The sequence below is a fragment of the Herpailurus yagouaroundi genome, unplaced genomic scaffold (assembly GCF_014898765.1).
Source record: "Herpailurus yagouaroundi ecotype Mexico unplaced genomic scaffold, PumYag 213, whole genome shotgun sequence".
NCBI classification, from domain to species: domain Eukaryota; kingdom Metazoa; phylum Chordata; class Mammalia; order Carnivora; family Felidae; genus Herpailurus; species Herpailurus yagouaroundi.
In genome coordinates, this window is record NW_024412444.1 from 10,055,584 (window position 1) to 10,083,131 (window position 27,548).

General features: G+C 41.1%; 1 protein-coding gene across 4 annotated transcripts in view; it reads left to right on the plus strand.

Moving 5' to 3' along the window:
- Positions 1 to 26,661, plus strand: part of CFAP20DC (CFAP20 domain containing) — a 238,572-nt gene extending 211,911 nt beyond the window's left edge. For 3 of the 4 annotated variants that reach the window (XM_040454596.1, XM_040454590.1, XM_040454586.1), the window contains 2 exons: positions 13,934 to 14,028; positions 26,084 to 26,661. In XM_040454596.1, the coding sequence (XP_040310530.1) occupies positions 13,934 to 14,028; positions 26,084 to 26,202 (214 nt within the window). In that variant the 3' untranslated portion in view covers positions 26,203 to 26,661. Of the gene's footprint in view, positions 1 to 13,933; positions 14,029 to 18,190; positions 18,489 to 26,083 lie in introns of those variants that run through there. The other variant, XM_040454591.1, reaches the window with a different exon arrangement.
- The last annotated feature ends 887 nt before the right edge of the window (positions 26,662 to 27,548 follow it).

Consider the following 27,548-nt stretch of genomic DNA (forward strand, 5'->3'; position numbering starts at 1 on the left):
TCCCCACTTGTGTGTTCAAGCCCAGCATCGGGCTCTGTGCTGACAGCTCAGAGCCTGGAGCCTGCTTCCAATTCTGTGTCTCCCTCTCTCTTTGCCCCTTCCCCACTCTCTCTGTCTCTCTCAAAAATAAATAAACATTAAAAAAAAAAAAAAAAAAAGAAATATCACAGCTTCATATCGTTTTCCTCTACCTTTCATTTTCTGTCCGGAAAATATACTCAGTAGATACCATTAGCATGTATACATTTTGGTGGACATGAGTCAGGACCCTGTTCATAAACCCAGCAAAAGTCTGAGAGTGGCCTCTGGCATACCTTGGGTGTCATGTCTGCCCCCATACTGAGAGTAAAGGAAGGTCTTAGCACTCCCCCAAACCACATGAAGTGGGTTGCCCATAAGAAAGAAAAGCTACATTCTCAGAAGAGGGAGAGGAAAAGTGGCCAACCAAAATCACAGGTACTACAATACATTACTAGTGGGCAGGCTTGAACTCTTCAGGAGTTTCCTCCAGAAGTATTTATGGAGTGACTTCTACATGCCATGCATACTCTTTCCACCTCTCTTCAAGAAAACATGTGAATGGGAATGATATTGATATTACCTTGAATTCTTTTCAATTTACTTTTTATGTAAATTATTTCCATATTTCCATAATTAAACTATTTTGGTAACATTACATGCAACAAATGTATCTGATTGCAATACACTAGTTAGCAAGTATTTATTTGTGCTCTTACTAAATTCTAAGCACAAAAAAAAAAAAAGAGAGAATTTTTTATCTCCAAAAGATTGAGAATTGCTGTTTTCACAGACAGAATTCCAGACTGTGTTGCAAAGATCAACTACACAAAATATAATCATCACTTTATAGTTATAACTGATTTTAAAGAGCAAGAAACAAACCATTAATAAACCAATCTTGCGTTAGACATCTTGACATTTAAATTGACTTCATGCAAATAAAATAAGCAAATTGAATTTTCCAATTTACTCATCAGCCACTATATAGATGCATTTCACATCCACATCTTAAAAATGTAATAAGAAAAATTTTATCTCTTTATGTCTGGCATGTCTGTTTCTGATGAATTCCATAACCAACTTGGGTGACACTAAACTGAGAGAAATCTCACATCACTTTTTTTGTCTTTGTTTTATTATTGTGATCTTTTCAAGTACTTGATTTTTTTGTGTGTCTGCACTGAAGCCTTCTGAAGTTACTACCTATTTCTACTACTTAGATGAAACTTATTCTTCTGGCATGGAAATATCAAGTGGAAGAATTGCAATGTTCATGCCCATGACCCTCATCATAAGAGAGTTTTCACTTTATCCTGACCTGACTTTGAACATGTAGGAAAAATGCACAATTTGTAACCTTAGCTAATGGCACTACAATGTCACACTTCTCTTTAACATTCAGCTTTGTTAATCAAGAAAACCAGATTGGCTCTCTGCATGTTGATTGAATTGATTACAGCTGTAGGCCTTGATAGCATTTTTTCAAGTGTCTCTAATTAATCAGACAATGCTTGATTAGTTTTTTCTGTTTTGAGGAGATAAACTGACTTCCTTGAGAATTTTCACCCCAAAATGATTCCCCTCCAGTGAAAGGTAAAGGATAAGTGAGTCAGCTTGGTTTTCCATGACACTGAGACCTTTCATCTTACAGCAACTAAAAGAAAGAAGGAAGGAAGGGAAGGAGGGAGGGAGGGAGGAAGGGAGGGAGGGAGGAAGGGAGGGGATAGGGGAAAGGAAGGGAGGGAGGGATCCTTTGAAAAGCAGATTAAAACATTATATTAAGCTTCTTTTTCCATATTTCCATTAATACACCTTCTAAAATGAAAAAGTCTGTGTGTTGCCTCTGAGCTTTTAGTCAGGCCTATTGCACAGCATCCTCCAGCTTTCTGATTGTAACCACTCTTTATCAGGTTATCTCATTGAGTTGTCAGACATGACAGTTCAGATCTCAGCCCAGGAACAATTTTGTTTTAATAATCAGGATCATGGATGATGTGTTAAAAAAGGTAATAATAAAAAGCCACCACCTATTTTTTTTAGTCATATCTATAGCATTAGATAAAGCAGCTGTTGTTTATGCAAATGAAAACTTGACAATTTCCAGGAACATTACCAACATTTATAAAGACCCAAAATGTTCTGCTTTCATCATTGAAGTTGATATTTCCAATGGGGAAGGCTGCTAGGATCAGCTCAGATGTGCATGTTGGCATGAGGAACGCACTGTTTTCCTCTCTCCGCCCCTATTGGTTGAGGGACCAACCTAGACTCCTGTTTCTCTCCTAGCACTCATCACTTAAAATGCTTTTTAAAAGATACTTTGAAGCTGTGTTTCAGAAAAGTTTTCTTACGGATGTCATCAAATTAATAGCTCCTGAAGAGAGAGAATCTGCCTTTAAAAAGGAAAGTAGAAGAACATTCAATCAGAGCAGAAAGATAGAAAGTGAGAAACAGGTCTTACTCCACCCACCCCCAAACCCACGTTTCTACTCCCAGGTATGCTGATGCTTAACAGTTTCTTGTGCACCCTTCAGAAACTTTCAGTGCCTATTACAAGGAAATTACATGTTTTATTTGTATGTTTTTTCAACATACATGAGATGAGACTCTATAACTTGCTTTTTAGATTTTTACTGAATAGATTTTGGACATCTTTCTGAAGTTGCACATACAGGTGAACACATTCTTCATTAACTGCCGGATGTTATTTCATTGTTTTAATGTACCATAATCTATTCAGCCAGTTCTCTGCTGATGGACATTTAGGTAGTTTCTAACTTTTTGTTACTGTAAACAGTGCTGTGATAAACATCCTCATGCACATATTTTTTGTGAGCTTGGGCAAGTATGTGTTTACAATAAATGCCCAGCAGTGAAATTATTTGGTCCAAAGGTAACTTTGACTGATATTACCAGATTTTTCACCAGTTTGCACTCCTACCAACTCACACTGAGTTTCCTGAAACTTTAGAACTTTTGCCACTTAGGTTTGTCACCTAAGACCCCTGCCTTCTTCAGCAATTGACTACAGTCCCGTCATCTAGTGCATACATATGTATGCCCGGTGCCCATCATTTCACACTAGTAGGGGTGCTCCCAGGTCTCCACACCTTTCTGATATAGAACATGCTGCTTTTTCTAGAATATCCTTCCATCTTTTCCCTGTCTTGCTGCCTCCTCCTCATCCTTCAGGAACAACCCTTTCATCACTTTTTCCGAAACCCCTACTTGAAACCTTCTCCTAAATGTTGGTCTAACAATCCGTCTCCACAGGACTGAATTCCTCAAGGGCAGAATCATGTCTTACTCCTCAGTACCTGGCATAAAGTCTGAGACAGTCCAGAGGTTCAATAAACCTCTCTTCAATGTGAAATCATAAAGCAACTATGCTGGTAACAGTATAAAGAAGGCAAAGAAGGGCTCAGCCTTTCTCCATGTTGTCTCAAGGAGATGGGCTGTCACTATCACTGTTCACATACTATAGTTGAATTTGATGGCTGATGCCTGGATTTGTGCCTCTAGAGTTGAATTATCTGCCATATCTAATGAGTCAGTATCTGTAAAATGGTCCCAAGATGCTATATCATTAGTATTTTTTTAGCCTGAGGGGAAATACTGCCAAACAGGAAAGATTCAATTCTACAGAGAACTTATAAAGTATATTTAATAGAGGAAGAAGAATTAATGATTTTTGTGATTTGTTGGAGCATTGAGCACTTGGAGGGAGCTGGGTTCTCCCCATTTTATGGATTTTCTGACAAAAGCATGGGCAGGAAAGATGATTTTGCAGAGGCCAGAAGAAGAAAGAGTATGATTTCCCCTTTGTGTGACTGTATGTTGCATGTCTCCAAATAAACATAGGCTGATGTGAGGTGAAACCACAGTCCTTCTTTATGCAACGTGTTTCCCAGCTTTTGCTATGGAAGAAACGTAGTCCTATTCCAAATCCCACCATAATGTAAACATCTTCTGAGCACTTTCAGGATGGGAGCAGAAGAAAGATCTGAGAAAAATAATTCCCATATTGTTCTGAACCAGCTGCCTTTCCTGGCCTGTGCTGTTGTTCCTGCCACTCTCAGAGCACATTCTAACCTCCCTATCAGGTCTTTCTCAAGAACTCATCCATTCCCCACTCACACCCGGAGGTCCTTCTCTTTTTTTTTTTTTTTAACGTTTATTTATTATTTTTGGGACAGAGAGAGACAGAGCATGAACGGGGGAGGGGCAGAGAGAGAGGGAGACACAGAATCGGAAACAGGCTCCAGGCTCTGAGCCATCAGCCCAGAGCCCGACGCGGGGCTCGAACTCACGGACCGCGAGATCGTGACCTGGCTGAAGTCGGACGCCTAACCGACTGCGCCACCCAGGCGCCCCGAGGTCCTTCTCTTATAGCCCTGACCGTCCTTCCTACAAGTTTTCATTCAACAAACATGTTTTTTTAATTTCAATATAATCATTCAACAAACATTTGTTGGACATCTATTATGCATCAGGCCCAAGGTGAAGAAAACAGACATGATTGTCTGACCTGATGGAGCTTATAATGTGGTCACAGCTTGTTTTTTGGTTCAGAAACAGTGGTATTCTCACTGTGTCCTCCCATGGCAGAAGGGGCAAAGGCTCTCTCTAGGATCACTTCTAAAAGGGCTCTAATCTCATTAATGAGGGCTCCACCCTCACAACCTAAGCACTTCCCAAAGCCTCATCTGCAGATACCATCACAGTGGGGATTAGTTTTCAACATAAGAATTTTGGAGGGATACAAACCTTCACTCTATAGTACTAGGCAATTATGAGAAAAGAGGTTAAGGATGTGGCTCTCCCTCTGAAGCCTGGAGGTAGCATGATGGTGAGAGTGAGGGGAAGGCACAAAAATACTCTGTAGAGATAGGACCAGACTATGTAAAGCTTTAGGCCAATGTGGCGATTTTGAATTTTTCCCTAAGAGCAAATTTTTAGAAACTCACTCTGGATTGGATTAGTGGGAATCCAGACTGAGTGGGGGAAGAACAAAAGAGAGATTCTAGAAACATTGACTAAGATGGTGGCAGTGGGTACTAGAGGTATGCCAACATATTCAAGATCCAAGGTTAGGGCTGGTAATGGATCCCTAAGTATTTCCAGCACACCTTCCCTTGGAGAAACTACCAAGACCTCAGATTCCTCATGTGCTAAACCAAAATCCTGATTGCCCAAACTGGTTTCTTCTCCCCAGGTTCCATATTCATTCAATGGTACCAACACTGTTTCATTCCCAGAATCCAGACTTTAAGCTTCCTCATTCTCTTTTGAGACTAGCTTCCTCTGTGTGATAGGAAATATGGTGACCAATGACATCTAAGTTCTGCTTCTTTTGGCATCCATCTTTACTTGAGACTGTCTCTCCTTTTCAGATCCAGTTTCAAAAGTTCTAGGGAAACACAGTTGGCCCAGTTTAAGTCAGGTGTCCACATAATAGGCCAGTAAACTGAGGTTGCAGGCTCACATGATAACTCCCAGGAGGCCATGTGGTTACAGGCTGCTGTTCCAGAGAGCAGGGGAAGGAGTTCTGGACAGTCCCTTAGCTCTCTTCTACTGTGCCTTAAAGAGAGATTACAACTGTTCCTTGAAAGTGCCAAGGGGAAAGAAAGGAAAAATAGGTGGTGATGAAAAAAGATTTCGCCTCAACATGAGAAAAAAACATTTAACAGTCAAAGTTTTTGAAAAGGAAATATGGTCTTTTGAAAGTAGTACATACACAGTTACTGATACCCAGGTATAGATTAGATCATCACTTTGTGGGAATGTTATAGAAGGCAACCTTCAAACACTAAGAATCCAACACTGAGGTTAGAATATTCTTGTGGAAAATGAACCAGAATTACACACTAGCATCTTAATTCTTATTCCAGTTCATCTTAAAAGATATACGAAAGAGTTCCCAACTTATAATTTGATCTTCTTACTTCAAGTGGGAGAGAAATCCTATGGATAAAAGCTATTTAGCTTTCAAAAAAAAAAGAAAGAAAGAAAAGGAAGAAAGAAAGAAACGTATTTTCTTAGTTGTTGTTTTTTTTTTTATCCTAGTAAACATGTATCTGAACCAACATTCTATTTTCTAAGGCAGAAAATTAAATTTTTCTGTCATGGCTATAAAGAGGCAAGATGTGTGTCTCCAGATTTGCCCCAAATTGTGTGTACCAAGCACATGATGAAGAACCAGTAGAATGCTCCCGGCAGGTGGAGAAGGAACAAAATGGAGGGAAAATATGGAGAGTGTTGCAACAGTATTAACGATTGTTAGGGAAACTTTCAACAATGAGTGGCACTCAGTATTCTGAACTGCCAAAGAGACTCTTTCAATAGTCATGCCCTTGATAAATATGGAGGAAGTGCCTACCCTGTGCCAGGCACCCTGCTTGGTAAGAAGCAATTGGGGGAAAATACATATATCAAATGATCAAACAAATGAGAATGTAATTATGAGCTGAGATAAGAGCTCTTAATGAGAAGATCACAGTGGCTCTATCAGAAGGAGTAACAAAGCAACTCAGCTAGATTGGAGAGGGTGTGTTGGACAAGACTTCCTGAGAGAGTGATGCTTCAGCTAAAATCACAAGTTTGGGTATGACTTTACCAGGCCAAGGAAAGGTAAAAACAGGAGGAGAGCGTGCTCTAGACAAGGGGGCACAACCTGGCCAAAGGTCCCATGATAGTAGGGAGCATGGCGTATTCCAGAAATTGAGGGAAGACCAGCATGGCTGGAACTAAGTGTGTGAGAGGGAGAATAATGCAAGATGTGGTCAGAAAAAAATACATAGAGACTCGTTTATGCAAAGCCTCAAAGGCCAGCATAAAGATTCGGGTTTTTCCCTCAAGTACAATATCCTCCCAGTGATGCTGAGGGGTTTTAAATCAGACATTGACATAATCAGATAGGAATTTTGGCTCCAGTGTAGACAACAGAGAAGGGAAGTCAGAATGAATGGCAGTGAGGGGTCCATTAAAAGCCTTTGCTGCAGAGAGCATAAGGCACGGTCATCAATGGGCGTTGGTAGTAGAAGTAGAGTTGGTGAGAAAGTCGGATTCCAAACACATGTAGTAGGAAAATCGACAGGAATTTTCATTAGAGCCTTGAGAATGTTTCACCTCACGGCTCCTTGCTCTAACACGGAGGTCATTCAGCTACAGCCGGCGGGCCAGATGATGCTCATGGCATGATATTTTCTAAGTAAGGTTTTACTGGAATGTAGCCATGCCCATTCATTTACTTACTGTTTATGTGTACTTTCACACTACAGCAGGAGAGTTGAGTAGTTGCAACAGAGACCTCTTGGCTTGTAAAGCCCAATGTATTTTCTGTCTGGCCCTTCACAGAAAAACTTTGCCAACCTTGGAAATTACACCGCAAGAAACACCACCACCCCCATGATATTGCAAGGTGTAGAGGTACCTAACTTGGGAGTCCAGAAGTCCATGACTGGGCTTTGGATGATCTATGACCTCCTAAAATTGGAAGTAAAATTTGGTATTTATGTATGTTTTTCTGGGCAAACAGTATTCACTGGCTTTTAAAACAAATTTGTGAATTCCCCCAGAGAAAGATATTTCCCAGGCTTGTCCCCAGTCTACTCCCTGGCCATAACAAGATTGTTAAAACCCACATTTCCCTCAATGAATAAGAAATGACCTGGCACCACATGATAAATATCATTAGGTATTGGATAGAAGTTGCTGCAAATTGCTAACTTCCTGCTATAAGATCTCCCATGTAAATATTTCACTGGCTGGCTCCTCTGACCCGGGGCTTTATGACAGCAGGTAGCTCAGGGTGTAAATAAGAGCTAGATGAAAAATGTGTCTGGATCTCTTAGATCTTTTTTAGATTTCTCAAGTAATTACCCCCTCCCCCCAATAAATACTTCAGTGTATACAAGACTGTAGAAGTTTCGTTACAAGAGACGTCTTTGAAGGGAACAAGCAGGTGATCTGATCAGCCCCACAGCAACCTTTGTGAACAGCTCATGTTGTAGTTCATTTTCTGCTGGCGAAAATGCTTCATCCGTCTGACTATGAGCTCTCTGATTCCCCAGGATCTGACACACAGGAGTTCAGTAAATGGTTACCAAATATGTAGAGAGATGATTAAGCTAAATTGTTGGCTTCATATAATGTATTTGTATATAAGTGTATATATATATATATATGTATATATATATATATATGTATATATATATATATGTACACATATAATGTATTTATGGGAAACACATTAATGAAATAAATGTATGTAAAATTTTTTTTTTTTTTTTTTTGAGAGAGAGAGAGCCAGAGAGCCAGAGCCAGAGTGCAAGTGAGGGAGGAACAGAGAGAGAGGGAGACACAGAATACAAAGCAGAATCCAGGCTCTAAGCTGTCCTCACAGAGCCCACACAGGGCTCGGGGCTCGAAATCATGAGCCGTAAGATCATGATCTGAGCCGAAGTCAGACGCTTAACCGACTAAGCCACCCAGGCGTCCCCCCAAAAAATCTTTTTAAATGAAGGCAGTGAAACCATAGTCTGTCTTAACTGAGGACAGCATCCTCAGTTGTAAGAATATCTGATTCATTTCATGCTCAATGCTTCGAAGAAATCTGGCTTGCAAGTGGGAGGAAAACTGTGGTATTCTTTTTTGGCCAAGATTTTAATATTAGGTAAATCTGGCCATTGTGAAAATTCACGAGATGGTATTTATTCTCCATCTGCACTATATTTTTACATGTGGTATTTAATGTGAATCCGTTGTCTTGACTCTTAAGTAAAACAACATCTTCCGGTGACAGTGCTCAGCATGCCTGGAAGTCCTTCCTCTCCAGTTTCAGGAGGAGAGGCTGGGTTGGGGGGGAGGGGGCTGCCTGAACCCATGAGAGGAGGGGAGAGGACGCAGCAGCACCCGAGCATGTTCAGAGGGCAGGCCTGACTGGAAAGGGTATCCATCCACCGAAGGAGTTAGAGGCTTTCATAAAACAAGAGTCCGTCCTTGGGAGAAAAGGGTTATAATCAGAGCTCAGAAAAGCAACAAGAGTATCAAGTGCCAAAGACAAGGCAAGTATGAAAGTGGCGGAACAAAGAGCAAGAGCCAACTCCACAGCGCAGTAGCTGGGCTGGGGTGAGAGCTGGCCAGGGAGCCCCTTCAGATCTCCTGCCCCAGCTGGGCAGGCACTCTGTGAGTGTGCCTCAGCCAAACTCCCACTTCCTCAGATGTTTGCTGCTTCCTGTGGGGAAGGCATGCTTAAAGAAGCTGATAAAGGGTCAAGTTGATTAGCATTAAATATTCCATATGAAAATATAAACATATAAGATACAGATGCTAGACTACGTACTTGTGCTTATTAACAAGCCACCCAAAAATGCTCTTGAGAAAATGAAATTGTTAAATATATACAAAGGAAAATAAAACAAAACAAACAAAAACAATGGCACCCGGATTGGGAAAATGGTATAACCTGAAGCGGTGTTTCTCAGGGTGTGGTCTATGGACTCATGATCTGAAGAGATGTGATGGTTCCAGGTGCACGCACGTAGGCAGTGCTATATACTCTGTCCTCCTCTAGGGAGATTCAGTGTGTTAAAAGTTCTCAAAAGTCCTGCAAGAAAAGTCCTGATTTTATAGTTAACATAGAACTCTTTCTTTTTTTTGAAAATATACTTTGTAAATGCATACTTAGTAAAAAGCCAAACAAGTGTATTGCTCTGATCCAAATTTCTTAATTGTATAAAATCTTCTAAATCTTAAGTTAAAATAACATCACTTGTCAAGAAAATTCTGCAGTCCTTTTTAAAAGATAAAACTAGGGGCGCCTGGGTGGCTCAGTCAGTTAAGCGTCCGACTTTGGCCCAGATCATGATCTTGCTGTCCATGAGTTTGAGCCCCGCGTCGGGCTCTGTGCTGACCGCTCAGAGCCTGGAGCCTCTTTCAGATTCTGTGTCTCCCTCTCTCTCTGACCCTCCCCTGTTCATGCTCTGTCTCTGTCTCAAAAATAAATAAACGTTAAAAAAAAAATTAAAAAAAAAAGATAAAACTAGATACACTTTATGCCAGAATAAACCCACACCATATACTATAACTCAAAATACAGAGGCAATAAAAGAAAAGATTAATATATTTGATTCCAGAAAGATTTTTTTTAATTTTTGCATGGCAAAAAAAATAAATAAAAAACCAGGGTACCCAAAGACACATGACAAAGTGAGGGCTTACTTGATAGAAAAAGGGGCAAAGAAATGAACAGACCTAAAATATTGATATAAAATGCATACATGCATATATTTATATGTTACATACATGGCCTTATGCAAATGAAGACAGTCAACTCCACTCCTAATGCTCATATTGAGAACAAATACAAATCAGAACTACTTTAATATATCAGTTTTTATCTCTCAGACTGGAAAGCATTAAAAACTTGACAACATACTGTTGTGACATGGCTGTAGAGAAACCAGCACTATCCTGCATTGCTGGTGGGAACACAGGTGGTACAGCTCTTGCGGAGGGCTTTTGCCAATATCTAACAAAACCAAGTATGCATTTACCTTTTGTCCCAGGAATTCTACTTCTAGGAATTTACCTTGAAGATCTATCTCCAAGTATACAAAAATAGATAGCTCAGGGTTATTCACTGCAGCATTAATTGCAATAATTGCAAAATATTGAAAATATGCCCAAACATAGGAGAATGTGATGAAATACATGATGGTATAGTCATGCATGGAGTACTACACAGCTGTGAAAAAGAATGAGGTGCTTTCTGTGAGCTGGGATCAGTGATTTCCAGGTTATATTTTAAGTTGAAAAAATCAAAGTTCAAGAGTCATTATAATATGCTACCTTCTGCATTAGACGTGTAGCTGCTTATGTTTTGCAAAAAGATACATAGAAAGCAGATACCAGAACTAATGAAATGGATTTCTTATACAGGGGTGAGTGAGGATGGCATAGAAGTGATGAGGGGGTAGAAACAGTCTAGGAGGCATGGGGGAAATGTAACTCTTACCTGAATATGACTTTCTGCATATTTTGACTCTGAACTGTTAACATTTTACATACTCGACAACAACAAAAATAATAAAAATCAGTTAATAGAGAAAAAAATGCCTAAAATGTAGTACAAACACAAGTGGATGAGTCTAGCTATATTTAAAACAAATAATACAACCACGCTGAAAAGGAGGGGGAAAAGAACTAACCCAAGTAAATTTAGAACATAGTATTTTGACTAAGGGATAAAAACAAACCTAAATAGAGAACTCTAGAGAGTAGGTTTGGGGTTTTGTTTTGTTTTGTTTTGTTTGCCTAGCAATTCTGAAACTACTTTTGGTATGTCCTAGAGTTTAGAAAATAAGTAAATTTATTGAGGTTAATGGGAGCCATGTACCTCACCATCAAAAAGAGTTACAACTATGGCAAGAGGAGAAATGAGAATGAATCTGTGGTGTTGTGTTAGTATTGGAGAAATGAGCCTATACTTATAGACCAGGGATCATCAGACTTTTTCTGTAGAGGGCCAAATAACAAATACTTAACCTCTGTCATTGTACCACAAAAGCAGCCGTAGACAATACATAAAAAGCAAACATGGCTTTATTCCAATAAAATTTTATTTATAGACAGTGACATTGAGTTTTATATAATGATCATATGTCATGAAACAATACTGTTTTAATTTTCCAACCACTTAAAAATGTAAAGGCCATTCTTATTTTGTATAGCCTTGTACAAAAACAGGCAGTAAGCCAGACTTTGCCCATGGGCCATAGTTTGCCAGACCCTGTTTAGATAGAGAAATGATAGATAGATAGATAGATAGATAGATAGATAGATAGATAGCAAATTGATAAAGTGTTTAAATGGGGGAATCTGGAGGAAGGATATATTGGAGTTCTTTACACTCTTCTTGCAAAGAAGTATTCTTTGTATTTCTTACAGAAAAGCTGTAAATCTGAAATTATTTTAAAACAATCAAAAAAATCACACAAGGAAGAACTCTGTACTTTTCATAGCTACTTCTGAGAAGGAAAAATACTAATCAAATAACTTGCCTAAGAACACAACCCTCATCTACATTTTCCCCATGTCCATGGTCCATGAGTAGGAGCTACTGTTGCCAGTGCAGAGTGTCTTCTGATTTGTCACTGGGGATGTCATCACATGATAACATTATTGTTTGTTGTTGTTCATCCTTGCTCTCCAATACTCTTACTGAGTAATGAGGTCACTGGAGCTGGTAATTTGTATGTGACCTTGTAATTTTCCATAATGTAGGAGTTTTTGGTCTACTGTAATGAAATGGACTAAATAAAAGGTGCTTATCAGAAAATGCCCCATTAGCTTGGAAGTCTGTGACAAATCCTTTCTGATGTCCTTAATGTGTTATTATGAAATTCAATTATACACTGTGTTCACCTGATTTCACTAGCCATAATCTAGTGATAGCTAAGGTGAGAAGTCCCTTAAAATACTACAAATAGGAATTGGGTAATTTTTACATTGAGATACTTTTTTTACTAGAAGAGTGAAGGGCTTTCATGAAAAACTTCTCCTGTAGAGACTTGTAACCATTCTACCATCTTGGGCTTAATTCCAACAAAATCCAATTCCTCCTACCATAGTTTATCATTGTAGGTAAAGCCGTGCTATGATTTCCACCAATAATGAAGACAATGGTGGTCATAGCTGAAATTTATTGAATGTGATTATATACCCAGATCCATGCCAAATTTTTTTCATCCTTTTTTTTTTTCATTTAATCCCAACATAAAACTCCAAGGTACTATTCTTACTCCTCTTTAGAAAAGAGGCTTATGATGTTAAGTGGCTTGGCCATGTTCTCAACGTGAGGAAACATGGAGCTGAGATTGGCCTGGAGAGCCAGTGTTCTTAGTTACTGTTGGGACTGTCTCCCATTGTAGGTAAAGACAGTAGGCAATACAGAAATGTAGAAAGACATTGTTTAGTCATGAGGACATGCTCCTCTTGAGAAGAATAAGGTAAAACATACAGATGCAAGGTGAACAATAAGGTAAATAAAATCGGTGCAAGCAGTAGAGCTCACGTTGGAACATCCTTCACATTCCCTTCCTGCTCCCTTCCCCTGAAGAAGCTGTGCCGAGTTTAGAGAGGAGAGAGGCTTGAAGTAGAACACACACTGACTTGCACCCTCTGGAGGTCACCCACGTGCATCACACGCATGCAGCTACCTCCTAGGGGGACCTGGAGGACTGGAAAAGAAAGAGGGAGGAAGGGGAGTAAAGAATGCTGGGAAATGAGGTTGGTTGGCAGTTGGAGGCAGAAAGATGGAATGTAGGAGGGGCTTTCCGGAGTGGTTTTTGCCCCCATTCTTAGTGGGAGAGCTGAAGGAACGGGTCACTCAGGGACCCAGCTCCCCTCACTGTTCCTGCTTTTGCCCTCTGCTGCTCTAAGGCACTTAGTGAATGCCTGCGGACCCCACCATTGTGGCTGGTTTCTGACCGCTCCAAGACCACCTTCTGTTTTGGAATGTTGTCATGGAGTGACATGTGACTTTGCCAGGCTTCCTTAGGGTCATAAGGAGCTTTGTCTTTGCCGCATTTCTTCTGAGTCACTGAAATAACTTTCTTACATGAGAGGGATTGTGTACCGTGTGAGAGCCACAATGATAATCTTTCAAGAGGAGTAGTTGTCGTTAGCTGATGTATATGTGGAACAACTAGTTAGTTCAGTGGTTGACATTGTATTACTCGATTACAGAACTGAATATTAACTTCTAGACATTTTGTCCTTCTGAAATATGAAAGAAGGAAAAAAATGTTTCTTTGTGGAAGCCCCAGGAAATTAAAACTCCAGGGGAAAGATGAAACTTAATGTGAAATTGTAGACCTGTTGTTTATTTACTTTCTGCTTTTCTTTTTAGGGACTGGTTAAATATGTTGAGCCCACCAATTGTTCCTCCTAGTCAGCAGCCAACAGAACAGCATCTGGATTCTTCTGGAAGCTTGAGTGTTCAAGGTAGGAATATGAAAAATGCTATACATAAAAAAATTAAAATAGTTAACTACAAATAGAGAAAATCAGTCACTTTGAGATGCCGCTGTTTTTATTAAATGCTAACCATTTAGGCTTGCACCCCCAAAATGAGGTAGCCTGTGCTTTCATTTTATAGGATGATAAGTCCTTTGGTATCAAATTGACCTTCATCTGGGTTCCAGCTCTACCAATTTCTGCTGTGTGACATGTATGACTTTTGGTTACTTCATTTGTTTGTTTGTTTGTTTGTTTTTTAAATTTAATTATTTATTTTTTGAGAGAGCAAGCAGGGGAAGGGCAGAGAGAAGGAGACAGAGGATCTGAAGTGGGCTCTCCCCTGACAGCAGAGAGCCCAATGCAGGGCTCGAACCCACAAACTGCAAGTTCACAATCTGAGCCGAAGTCAGACACTCAACCGACTGAGCCACCCAGGCACCCCTCGGTTAACACATTTGTAAAATTAGACTGATAATGATGTCCACCTGAAAGCTTTTCATGAAGATTCACTAAGGCATACTGTACACGAAGCATTTAGAATAGCACCTACCAAATATTAGCTGTTCATATTATTATAAAGCAGATCTGATACTCCCACATCACTAGATACATGTTTTCACTAATACAGGGCTACTTGTCTTTAAAGATAAGGCTGGCACAGAGTTATAACAAGTAGCAATGGAAGAATGGGAAGGAAGCAGGAGTGAAGATTTGCCTTGGGTTCCCTTTGTTGGCCAGAGTCCTAGAAATGAATCATTAGTTTTTGGTTGTGAGCAGGGAACATGATTGTCAGGAGTGCATAGAGAAGGAAGGGAAAAGAATCTTTGGTGGGAACAGAGGGCTTGAGATGGAAGGGGTAGAGAGAGTCTAACGTGCATAGCTGCAGTGGCAAATACCCTCAGAGTGGGGCTCCCTGAGATGGTTTTCAGAGTTGAATTTTGAAGATGGAACGCTACATCTGAGGTTAAAAATAATAATAATAATAATAATAATAATAATAATAAAGGAACTGAAGCCAATATAAACTGCTCCAACAAAGGTGCCACATTTTCCCCCCTAACTGCCCCAGGGAGAAAGGGGAGCATCCCATTTTTCTTAAGGTATGGAGAATTCAGAGTGAGAGCTCATACATCTGAAGCGTACATTTTGGCTGCCCAAGGGATGGAGATGTCTCCATGATTTACTGTCTGAAATAAATTATGCCCCCCAAATTGGGAATCTTTTTAGAGATGTACATTTATAATTACTTATGACAGAAAAACAGAATCTCAGCTGTCAGAAGGAGACCTTGCCATGAGAGAACAAATAATACGTTATGTTAAGTGTCCTAAATAAACCACAGGAACAGAGAGCATGGTCCTTGAGCAAAGGCACCCAAGATATAGATTAGTGATAAGTAGCTGAAAGGAGGTCTTAAAGTCACCATTGCAAAGTGACGTTTTGACAGCCAGGAGCTCAGTCATGTTGAAGGTAAAGAGAACTTCCATCGAGGGCAAATTAACAAATTAAATTCAGAGGGTTATAGAAATGTTCCAGCCACTGTTAACCAGATCTGGCCCCCCTCCTGCCTGGCAGCCTAGGTTTTTATCAGCTGTCCCTTTCCCCTTTTCTGATATGCCTGAATGGTTTGTAGCTAATTAATAGCATCAAAAATTAGTGTTTCCTATTTGGTTAATCTTTACATGTTATTGGCTTAGTTTTAGACAACATATCAATATGCCAAGATAGCGTTCTTAGAAAGAGAGAAAAATAAGGGTTTCAAGTATCCAGTTGGTAACATCGGAAGGAAAAGTGAGACGTGGCTGTGGGCAGTCCAGGCTTCTTCCTGGGCTTCTGTTGCATAATGGCATTAATTTAGGGCCATCTGTCAGATGCTGTGCTAAGTTGTAACATCTAGCTGTCACAGCAACACTGTGAGGAAGGCACTGCTTTTGTGCGTGTGTAATTGTTACTCTTTTACAGCTGAGAGAACTGAGGTACAGAGTTCTTGAATACCTTGTTCCAGGGTCACACAATGAGTCATTGGCAGAGCTGGGGTTTGAGTCCAAACAGCCCAGCCCCAGAGCCCAACCACTGTTTTTATAATTTTTTTTTTTAATTTTGAACCAAGTACCTAGATTACCTACTTCAAAAATAATATACATAAAATCAGGAATTGAAATTTTCTATTCAGAGTTCCTCATCTACAGGAAAAAAAAAAAACATCTCAAGGGCTAAGTAGCTAAGTTCTTTTTTTTTTTTTTAATTTTTTAAAAATTTATTTATTTATTTTTAGAGAGAAAGACAGCACTAGCAAGGTAGGGGCAGAGAGAGAGAGAATCCCAAGCAGGCTCCGCACTGTCAGAGCAGAGCCTGATGCAGGGCTTGAACTCACAAACTCTGAGTTCATGACCTGAGCCAAAATCAGAGTTGGACACTTAACGGGCTGATAACCCAGGTGCCCCAGCTAAGTTCTTTAAAGGGGAAAAAAAGGAAAAAAAAAAAAAAAGCAGACCTCTGGTTCCCTGTTTCAGCCCTGAACCTGCCTACCCCTCCCATCCACACTTGTCAAAAATGACAAGTGGCCACATTTTCCCAGTGGGAGTAGAGGCTGAGGGGCAACGTTGCTGTGAGACCAGATCTAAGGGACTGAGGTGCTGACTGAGAGACAAGATCACCCGATTGCTGACCTGGAAGGCCTGGGTGTTGGCTTGTCACCCACCTTCTTAAAGGCCCTTCTAGACAATCTTATCTAAGTAGGTCAATCTCCCTTCACCTTGTTATATTTACTTCGTGCCCTTCTCACAGTTTGTAATTCGTGGTTTGTTTACTTGTTTAATGTCTTTTTTTTGCTACGTAGCCTGTGAGTTTTTAAAAGCAGAGACTTTGTCAGTTTGCTTACTCCTGGATCCCAAGTACCCTACACATTTTCTGTTGATTATTAGATACTCTGTAAATGTCTGTTAGTAGGAAGACAGGAAGGGAGAAAGGGGAGAAAAGAGAGAGAGAAATGTTCTTCAACTCATCATTTTTTATACCAACCTTGGGGGGAAAACATGAGTCAACCATTGAAATCTTACTTTCAGTTTTCCCCCATTCCAATTTTTTAGTATCTTAGGTATATTTCTAACAATTCAACAGTGGGAGTATTGAACCTACACCCATGCATTTGAGCAACTAAAAACGGTCACCTTATGCAGTGGCTCTCAAACTTTATTGTTAGGCAGTGAGAACTTTTCTTTCAAATGAATTCCATATGAAATGCCAACATATAAAAGAGATGAAACCAGAATTGGTCTGGCTAAAGGGGGCAGTTAGGGACCCAGAACCCTGCCCTGGGGCTCCAATGAATCAGCTAAAAACCCTGATGCAGTCCACCGACCTCTGTTTGACCTTGTGGAAGGTCGAGTGCCCACTCAGAGCCCCAGCTAGGATTAGGACCCAGGCTTCTTCCACATCCATGCCTTTCTGCAGAACCTGTGAAGGTGGTTTTGGGGGCTGGCTTACAGGGAAGGGCGATCTTCCGTCTTCAGATGTCTAGTATGAAAGTCATAACAGCTAATATTTATTTCACCTTCCTGTGACCCACACCTGCCAGTGCCTTTTAATTCACATAATAGCCTACTGAGGTGTAGCTACTGTCATTGCCCATCTTTTACACAAGGACACTGGGGTTTAGAGCAGCCAGGAAGTGATGTGCTGACCCCCCACAGCTCCATCACAAGTGGAGAAGCTGAGATGTATCTGTAGAGCTAGAGAGCTAGAGGCATAACTGTAGATGAACAGCAGAGAACGATGGCCTAACACATGGCCCTAGGAAACGTTGCCACACAAAAGTAAGTGCGTGTTTTAACCTTAAAAACAAAAGAGCAAGTGTTTTACCAGCAAAATGAGTTTATTTAGAAATAGCAGAGGCATGGCAATTCAGGACATGCAAGCTATGGTGAAGCATAGCCAAGCCTGGAGAACAAAGGAGAGGAACCATACTTGGTAGAGAAAAGGGAGGGAGTTGGGAGAGGCTGCTTTGAAGGAAAGTCTTTGCGAGTCTAAAACTCTAAAGCAAGGGTTCAGGGTAGCAATGGTTTCTCTTTGGCTAGACTCTTGCTCGTCAAGGAGAAAATCTTTCTTCCTTCTGCTGGGGCAGTAAAGTGAACTTCTTTCTGCCCAGGCATGCGGTGTCAGCTGTCATAGAAAGCTTTTGATGAGCACCTCCCCTTCTGGGCTTCCTGACTCCGTTTCAGGTGAGGTCTCCCTGCACTGATTTCCACGCATGCCTTATATTTGGCCTCCGAGTCTCTCCTTTATTCGGTACAAGTTTGTGTCACACCCGCAGTTTCTGCTCAGATAGAACACCTCAAGTGCATAAATGCCACCTTAAAGTACACAGCCCGTCTGCCAGCAGAGCCAGCCAGCAGGCAGGAACAGCATCGCATTCCGCACCAGTCGACTGGAGGGAGAGATGGGCAGCTCTCCATACTTCCTCCAGGGCTGAGGCACACTTGCTGAATGTCAATTACCATGGCACTCGAGCCCTTAACACTTAACCAAAAATGTGTTTTCCTGGAGTGCGTGTGAAATGTAAAAATGGGAAGTTACGATTTCAGAACTTACTCAAGAGAACTACCAAACTGACCTTTGGAAAATAAAGCAGACTTTGCTCGAAGAATAGTTGTCAATTTGTTTTTGACATTTGTTCCTTTACAGATATGACCCTTAAATTATTCATGCTTAGCAGCTCCAAAACAGAATAGTAATGACCTCTCTCGACAGGCTTGCAAAACCTCTTCTGCCGTTTACATAGATTTTGAGTAAGAAAGACATTCAGAAGTGCTTTTCGAGTTGCCGGAGTCTCATAAAAATAACATTCTTGTGCCTTTTTTATGGCAAGGCCACATAGGATATTCCTTTATGAACACTGGTAAATCCCCCATGAGACATAAATAGGCAACAGATGCTCATTTTATAGGTATAATATCCAAATCCCTAGTCAAGAATTTAGAAAACCCTCATGGTTCCCTGAAGCTAACCAGAGAGAGGGGAATCTGGCCATCTGCTCGGGGTGCAACAAGGGAGTCTTTCCAGAATCTTATTTCCTGCAGCACAATTATTCGACATTCACCTAATACTCCAAGTCTAAAAGCAGTCTTCTAATATCTGTTTTATTAGTGATCATACAGACATTATGCTTCATGGAACAACCATTGGTATCCCCAAGGGCTTGGCTTGGCACCTAGGACACAGTAAATGCTACATAAATATTTGATGAGTTGTGAATGCATGAATCATGGGAAACAGAAGGATGATTTGGTCTACTCTTTGGATCTTCCTTGTATCTTCAGGATTTATTTAAGGTGTACAGGAGACTTTCCCCCGAAAACCAGTATTGGTAATGTAAAAGTAATAATGTGCCTGCCAGTGTCGAGTTTTCCTGTGTTACCTCACGATGACTTCTCCCTACATTCCCAGGTGTGGGGCTATGTTATGTCCCACCCTGTATAGGTGGAATTAAGGTCGCTGCCTAGGTCACAAACCCACTGAGTGTGGAGTTGGACTCTGACCCAAGCCTGTCTGACCAGGCGATTTGCACCCTGAACCCCCATGCTGCTGTAGGACTGCAGAATTCTCTTTAGGTTAGTAAGAACCATACGACTGAAATGTCCACTGCAATTTTTTACCTGTAGGAAGTTCTCTTTCTTGAAGCTTTCTGGATAAAATAGTATTCTCTTCAGTACTCTCCTTAGACCCATAGCATCCCCACCTCAATGCTCAGCTTGTATAATGAATTCATTAGTATTTATGACATTCTTGCGTCCAGAGTCCCCACCCCTTCCCCTGTTAGGCAAGTAGTTAGTTGCCTTTTGTTCTCAGATTAACCTTGGGGATGGAAGATATTTTCTCTTATGCAGCTATCAGGATCCCAGGGGTGTCTTTTCTGCACAGAGGAGGTTGGGGGCAGAGGGTGGGAGAATGGTGATCAGCACCCTTACTAGCACAAAGATATGCCTTCTTTTTGGAGTCCTAGAAGTGAGCCTTGTAGTAGAATACTAAACACATTGCTGGTGTCTGAAGCTCTCTCTATTATTCCAGAACCATCCCTACCTACTTATTCTCCAGATGCACCCCAGATGGTGTCCTGGTCCAGGACTTCAGCTTCCCTTGCTGGAACTGGGATACATTTTTCCCCCAGATGCAGTGTTGCTGCCTTGCCTGAAATCCGGCCATTGAGACACTGTGAGCTCTGTAGGCTTCAAAGCTCAATAGTCTGGCTAGGGACCCCCTGGCGGTGTAGTAAAATGCATTCAGAGTTGTAAGCCGCACATTTCCAAGCAGCACAATGGTTTTGTAGGTTTTTTCCCAGCTTTATTGAGATAAAATTAACATGTAATGTTGTGTAAGTTTAAGATGTATCACTGTGTAAGTTTAACTCCATGATTTGATATACAAGCACAATTGAGTCACTGCACATTCACAAGTAGAGACTACCTGTAAAGAACGAAACTGCAGTAATTCCCAGTTAATCAACCAAACCCTCCAACACGTTGCTTCAAAAGGCATTTTCCATGTAAAATATAGGTACTGGTTTCTGCAAAAGGGCTTGACCTACTTATTTCCCCAATGAAACCTGAACTGTAATCGTAGCATGTTAGTTGCCTTCCAAGAAACAATATAGTTTTCTAAGAAAGTCCCTTTTCGTCCTTTTTATTCCATTGTCAGTCATTTATCTTTCTCCCATCTGAGGACATATTTTTGCTGAAAACCAAAATTCAGCAGTTCACTGTCGACTTTCTCAGTACAAGTTAATTTAGCCCTACTGTGAGAGGCATTGGTGGAAGAGTTTCTAAGTACCTGGTGCTCTGCAGGATCTTATCTAAAATGTCATCTTCGTTGATCCTAAGGCTGACTGTTTGGAATGGAGATCCCTCCCCATTGAATTGTTTAAACAATAGTGTATTAGTATGCACATAAAAATACAGTCAATCAGTTCTCAAGATCTATAAGAGAGAAAATGCATTTATTTTTTTTTTTTTAATTCTGGATGGCAACGTCAGAAAATCGAAAATCAGGTGCAGTGTCTTGATTCAGAGATTTTAAATCTCATAAACTGATGTCACATCATTGGTTTTCAAGCTTGAAGACTTAGCCTCTGCATATAGGTTTTCTGTTATCTGTGGTTAAAATGCAATAAATGTAGATAATTAAGCATTTATGTTAATAGACTTTCAAAAGGTGAATTGGAGGGATTGTTTGCCTGAGCTGATCTAACAGAGGGGAGGGCAGCTAATACTGCTGCATTTGGTCTGGCTCCGTTGGTTTTTCTTCTGTTATTGCTGTTAACCAATTTCAAAGTGGATGAGGCTGGAAGTTTGTAAATAGATTATTATCTGAAAGGCAATTTTACTTCACTGGAAATGACTTTATTATGTGGTGAAGAGTAAAAATGTAATTTGGACCCCTGTCCAGATGCTCTTAGTCTGGTAGCAGAGAATGGTTTTATTTGTTAATTTGTCCTTTTACAGTTTCTGTAGCCAGTCTTTAAATAGAGCAATTTAGCATTTGGGGGGAAAAACAAACCCTGCACCATCCAAGAATATAATTGAAAATTACCCCATATCCATGCACAATAATTACCTTTCAAAACACTTCCCATTGCTTGACATCATAGTGGTAATTGCTTAATGATATTATAATTCCATTACGTAGGGATTACAATGGCTCAAAATGATGTAAATTGGAGGCTTTGAAAATTAAGTTATAATGAAAACAAAACCCTTTATGCAAGTTTAAAGCACTTACTTCAATGTAAAATTATACATAATGTCACCCAATTTTTGCACGAGTGTCATTGTTGGTACAGTTTTAAAATTCATCCATTTGAAGCTTTAGTACTAAAAACCACAAAAACCCGCTTTAGTCCCGTGGTCATGACGCATGAGGTTCCAGCTACACAGTGATATGTATTGGAACGAATGCATTTATATAGCCATTATTGCTTCAGTCTGGATGCATTATGTAGCAAAACCCCTACTAATGAATTAGATCCACCTCGGTCCCTTTGCAGTTGGTGATAAAGACCCATGGCCCATTACAACTGTTATTTTCATCTTTGAAAGATTCCTGACTGGTCGTAAAATGTATTGAGTTTTCTAACTTAATAGCGCCAGCTTAAAATTTTATCTTTTTGGAAAGTACCAGCCCAGAGTGTGCTAAGCAATTAGATGACGTGCCGGAGGTCAGAATTTCCCTCAGTGTGTGGATGGAGTCTAAACAAAGCATCAGACAGCAGACCCCTGAGATATGTTGACTCGTGATCATTTACCTCAGTGACAGGTGGTTTTAACATTACACCGGATGGAAAAATTAGTTTTACTTTTTGAAAAATACATGATTTTTGGTGTAAGAACTCTTTTTATCTTAAGATGAATTTATTATAATGTACTTTGTAAAACTAGTTGGGGGCTTTGTGTTTTGTTCAAATCCACTATTTTTTTTTTCTTTTGGTAGTAAAAAATCAAACAGGTGCAGTTTGGGGGTAGGAAATAAGATGTAAGCGAGCATACCCCTCTTGTGTCTAACTCATGTATCTTACATTTTTCATGATGACAGTTGTAACAACATTTATTGAGTATTCACTATGTGTGCGGAGTGCAACTGAGTATCTTACTTAGTTCCCCTAGGTACTGTCCCAGGCAGTATTACTGTCCTTATGTAGGGGAAAGCTAAGGCTCAAAGTGCTGAATTTTCCCAGTGTCCCACAGCTGTGAAGTGGTAGAAATGGGATTTGGATCCAGGTCTGTCTGACTCCATTATCCAAATGTCATACTGCCCCTCTCTATGAAGCCTTTTCTTAGGACTTTAACCTTTATCAATGTTCCTGTTCTGACTGACTAAAAAAATGTACAGCCTATACTTCATGATTTATTTCAATATTGTCATTATCCTTAACAGTAATAATAATGATCATTTATTGAACAACTACTATGTGCCCTGGGCTATGCATATTATCTAGTGTCCAGTTTAGCCTTCCACAAAATCCTACGAAATAGGCCTTGTTATTCCCATTTGATAAATGAGGGAATGAGGATCCAGTGAGGCAAAGTAGCCTGTGAGTGCCCTAAAGTCAATTCGGGCAGTCAACAGCAAATCTCCCATCCGTCCCATCTGCCAATCCTAAGGCCCCTGGTGCTCTTGGCCACTCTGCAGGTGCAACTTCCAGTTACCCCATCACTAATCTTCAGTAGCTACTTTTGTTTCATGTGTGAATGTCCCATCCACACCTTGACATGGTACAGACTGAATAGATGTCATCACATAGCAGGCACACATTAGTTACTCATTGGTTCTGTTCTCTGAAGTAGCCCAAACAAGAAAGGGATGATGGATTGAATATCTGAAGGTAAAGGACATGCACATCCTCCTTTTGATGTGCAGAAGTGACCTAAAGGGGGTCGTCTTCCATGAGAAACTTGAAAAGCATTCCCAATCTCTCCTACTTAGATGGAGAAAGAAGGTGGAGGCAGGACCCTGGGGACCACTCTTAAGGTAACAATAGAAAGTAAAGGAAAAGCAGCCTGCCTTCTCTGATTTCCTGTTCTTAATTAGAAACCATGCAGGGCGCTCAGGTCAGCTACCACCATTAACGTGGCCATTAGCACAGTGCTGTCATACTTCAAGGACATAAGCCACTATAGCAAAGAGTCCCAGAAACTCATCAAAGGCACCACAGGGATCATTGGATCTGGTCCCACCCTGTGCACAATAAAATCTCACACAAATGGCTGCCTCGGTCCCTGCTTCACCCTCTCCAGGATCCACATTCCACTTCCTGGTCAGCTCTATAGTGTGGAAAATTCTTCCTTCTGCTGAGCCAAAATCTGGCTCCTAGTAACTTGCCCCCGTTGATCCTCTTGTTTCCTTCTGGAACCCCACAGAATCTTCTTAACTTCTCTCTCACTTACCGCCTTTTATCTACTTGAAGCCAGACAGGCTGCTGTAACCTCAGGCTTTGTCTTTTCCAGACGAAATAAGCCCAGATCTTGCCTCTGCCCTCCCACATGGACTCTCTTATCTTTGTGATTTTTGAAATATGAGAGATGAAATTTCTTTTGTTTCCAAACCTGAGGTTTTCAAATGGAGGACACATTTACAATTTTTTTACTCTCTTCCATGTTTAAATTCCCATAATGTAATAGCTCCCATTGAATGTGGCCACATCACCTTCTTAACAAAAGCATGGTGCCCATATGGCAGAAAGAAGATGGAACTGAGAGTCTGGAAGCCCAAGTTCATCCCTGACTCTGCCTCTGACTCACCAAGTGACCTCGGATGAGCTGGTGAACTCTGCAGACCCGGCTTCCCTTGTCCTTCAGATGGACACATTAACTTCTATTTCATTGGATCCAGAGCTTCTGCGAGGGCAAGTGCTTTCTTGGCCATGGAGGGCTCCACCAGTTGAGATGTTAGCAAGCAAGGCAGAGGTCCTCATTCCTCCCAGGTAGCTCCACGTTTTACTCCACTGCTGGCACCATCTGCGTAAGGAGTCGGCTGATTCCGTGTTTTGCCCAAGACAATGCACACTCCGTGAGAACAGGGCCTGCTTCTTAGACCGCCTCATCCCCAGCACCTCGTTCAGTGCCTGATGCAGGGACGATCATGTTATGTGTCTTTGGATGGTCAGAGGAATGGCTGCCGTAGAGTCTCAAACCCCCACTCCACCACCTGGGCCCCGCTCCTTGGGACTTAACTCCAGTTTGTCACTGCCCCGACAGCATCCATGCACCAGCTTGGTCTGATTTTGGCTGCAAAAGATGGAGTCCCACCACCTTCTCGTACTCTGGGCGGTGACACTTACTAGCACAGACTTTGTTTTCACAGTCATGCATTCATCCTTTCCCAAAACATCCAGTATTGACTGAGCCTCCATTACATGCCAGCCCTGCCCCTTCTGAAAGTAACCCTGGTGAGCTCACAGCCCAAAGACTGGGTTTTCTCTGGTCCTGAGGAGCTTGTGCTAAGGAAGAGAGAGGAGTGCTGTCCTACTCACCTCTCCTCCCTGAGCCTGCTCGGATCCTCTCCAGCTCAGGGAGGTCTTGCCTCCGACTTCTGGGCTCTCATTACATGGTTTTCAGAAGCACTCGGGGGGCACTCACTTGCTGGTGATAGCATCAAGTGTACAAGTGCCTAACACAACACTGGCACATATAAGGTGCTCAAGAAGCATCTTAGTAAAACAGCCTTTTTTTTTTTTTCATTCCATGCCATGTGTTGGAAACCAACCAAACCTGCTACTATAACAGGCAGCAGTGGGGCACCTGGGTGGCTCACTCGGTTGAGTGTCTGGCTTTGGTTCAGGTCATGATTTCACAGTTCGTGAATTCAAGGCCCACGTGGGGCTCGTTGCTGTCAGCACAGAGCCCACTTTGGACCCTTTGTCTCCCCTCTCTCTGCTACTTTGCCACTTGTGCTCTCTCTCTTTCTCAAAAATAAACATTTAAAAAATAATAATAAAGAACAGGAGTTCCTCCAAACCATCTAATTGGCTGTCACAAGGGACGAACGTGAAGCCGTGTCCTTGTGACCAGCAAACTTGAAAGACCTTCCTACCACTAATAAAATTACTCATCACCCGACAATTTTCCATATGTGTTCCATACTAAACAACATTATCACTTTAATTCAGGCTTATTTGGTAGCATTTTTAGGGTGCATCCACACAGCTCTGGCCCATGATGAAGTCTGGAACTGTCACCCCCAAGTCTTGACTCCCACCCCCATATCCCTGATCCCTTTAGTCCCTCGGCCCTGCCGCTTTCTTGTCTCCCTCCCCGCCAGTTCTCCACGCTCAACTTTTCTTGTCCTTCACAGAGAAGCTGGTCAGTCTCACGCTGCAGTACTGAGTCCACAGGCCTGCAGTGCACTCCCACGGTTCAGGCCTTGCCATTCTGCCCACAGAAAGAGCATCTCCCGGGAGGGATGGAGGTTCCCTCCTCCTGGCCCTTCTGTTCAGTTCAGGAATTTCTGTCCATGCAGGCAGCTAACGTGTCTGTGGTTCCCGTCCCCATAGGTGAAGAAGATCCGAGCGTGGAAGTGGAAGAGGACGAGGAAGTGCTGACTCTGCTCTATGACCCCTGTCTGAACTGTTACTTTGATCCCCAGACAGGGAAGTACTATGAGCTGGTGTGAGGCCTCCCTCCAGAGCCAAGATCCCCCAGCCTGCCTGGCGAGCAGGAGAGCGCTTGTGACTCCGCTGCGTGGGCACCACAGAGCCTGGCAGGCCCATGGAAACCAAAGTAACTGAGAGAAATAAAGTTATTCTGTAAATAACGTTCGACGTTAAGGATGCCTACGCTTTTGTTGTAGATGCGTGTGATCTTTTTGTCAGCGAAGCAATTAATACAGAGACAAGATTTTAGGACTTCAAATTGGTTCTTGTTTGTTCGTTCTCATCCTACATAGGATTTTTTTTTATCTCCTATAATCGTATGGAAACAAATTAAGAGCTATTAATTCAAAATTTATGCAGTGTTAATCTGTAAATGATGGCTTGATACACAGAAAATGTATTCTTGTTTAAAAGATATCTGGGTACCTTTTGTTTTATTACCTATTTGTATTAAAAATAAAGTATGATGGTCTTTTAAACTGCCTCCTTTTATTTACCTTGCATTTTTACCAGAATATTCCAAGATAATGTTTACCCTTCCCTTAGACTCTTAGAAGAGGAAACACTGTGCACTGGTCAGATTTTATGATCACATAAAGGTTCATCCAGAGTTTGCCAAAGATCACAACATTGTTAATCACGTAAGCTGCCTAGCTCTGTGCTGTGCTTTTTCTAAAAAATGTTTTTACCAATGATCTCTGAATTCTAATAATACTCAAATCTAGCTCCATGGATCCAGATTTAAGAAGCCATCCATTTGAACACCCTACACACCTCACTGCTTCTGCGACTTGGCCTGGAGAAATGGAGGAAGCGATCACTATAACTTTACTTGCTGCGCCACAAGGCAAAAATCACGTGCTTCCTGAATTTGAGGAGATGGCCTCGAATTGTGTGCCAAGTATATTAATACTAAGCACAAGGAAGTACTTATATTAGCTGGAATATTTTGTTATTTAATAAAGATTTTTTAATAAAGAAGAGTACCATTGGAAATGAAAAATTATTGGTGTACAATTGGATTTAATGGCAGTACTATAATTTCATTTAATGTTGCTTGATAGAGGAAATAAGAGCTCTTTATTCAGGAATAGATTCGGGCTCCTGTTCAAAGGATCATACATTATTTAAAACCATGTTTCTGTTTGATAAGCTTTTAATCCTCTTGTTCACAAAGTATACCTTTGTTATGAATTTTTCTCCAAGATGTTCATACTTACAAAATGCAAACAAATAACTGAGGCTTCAGAAAGCATACAAGATGATAAAATAGTTCGGCTATCTTGGTTATGACCTTGAAGATTGGAGAACCTGGAGAGCCTTGATCCTGCTTTAGCCAGTTTCAAGACCATCCGCATAAATGGAG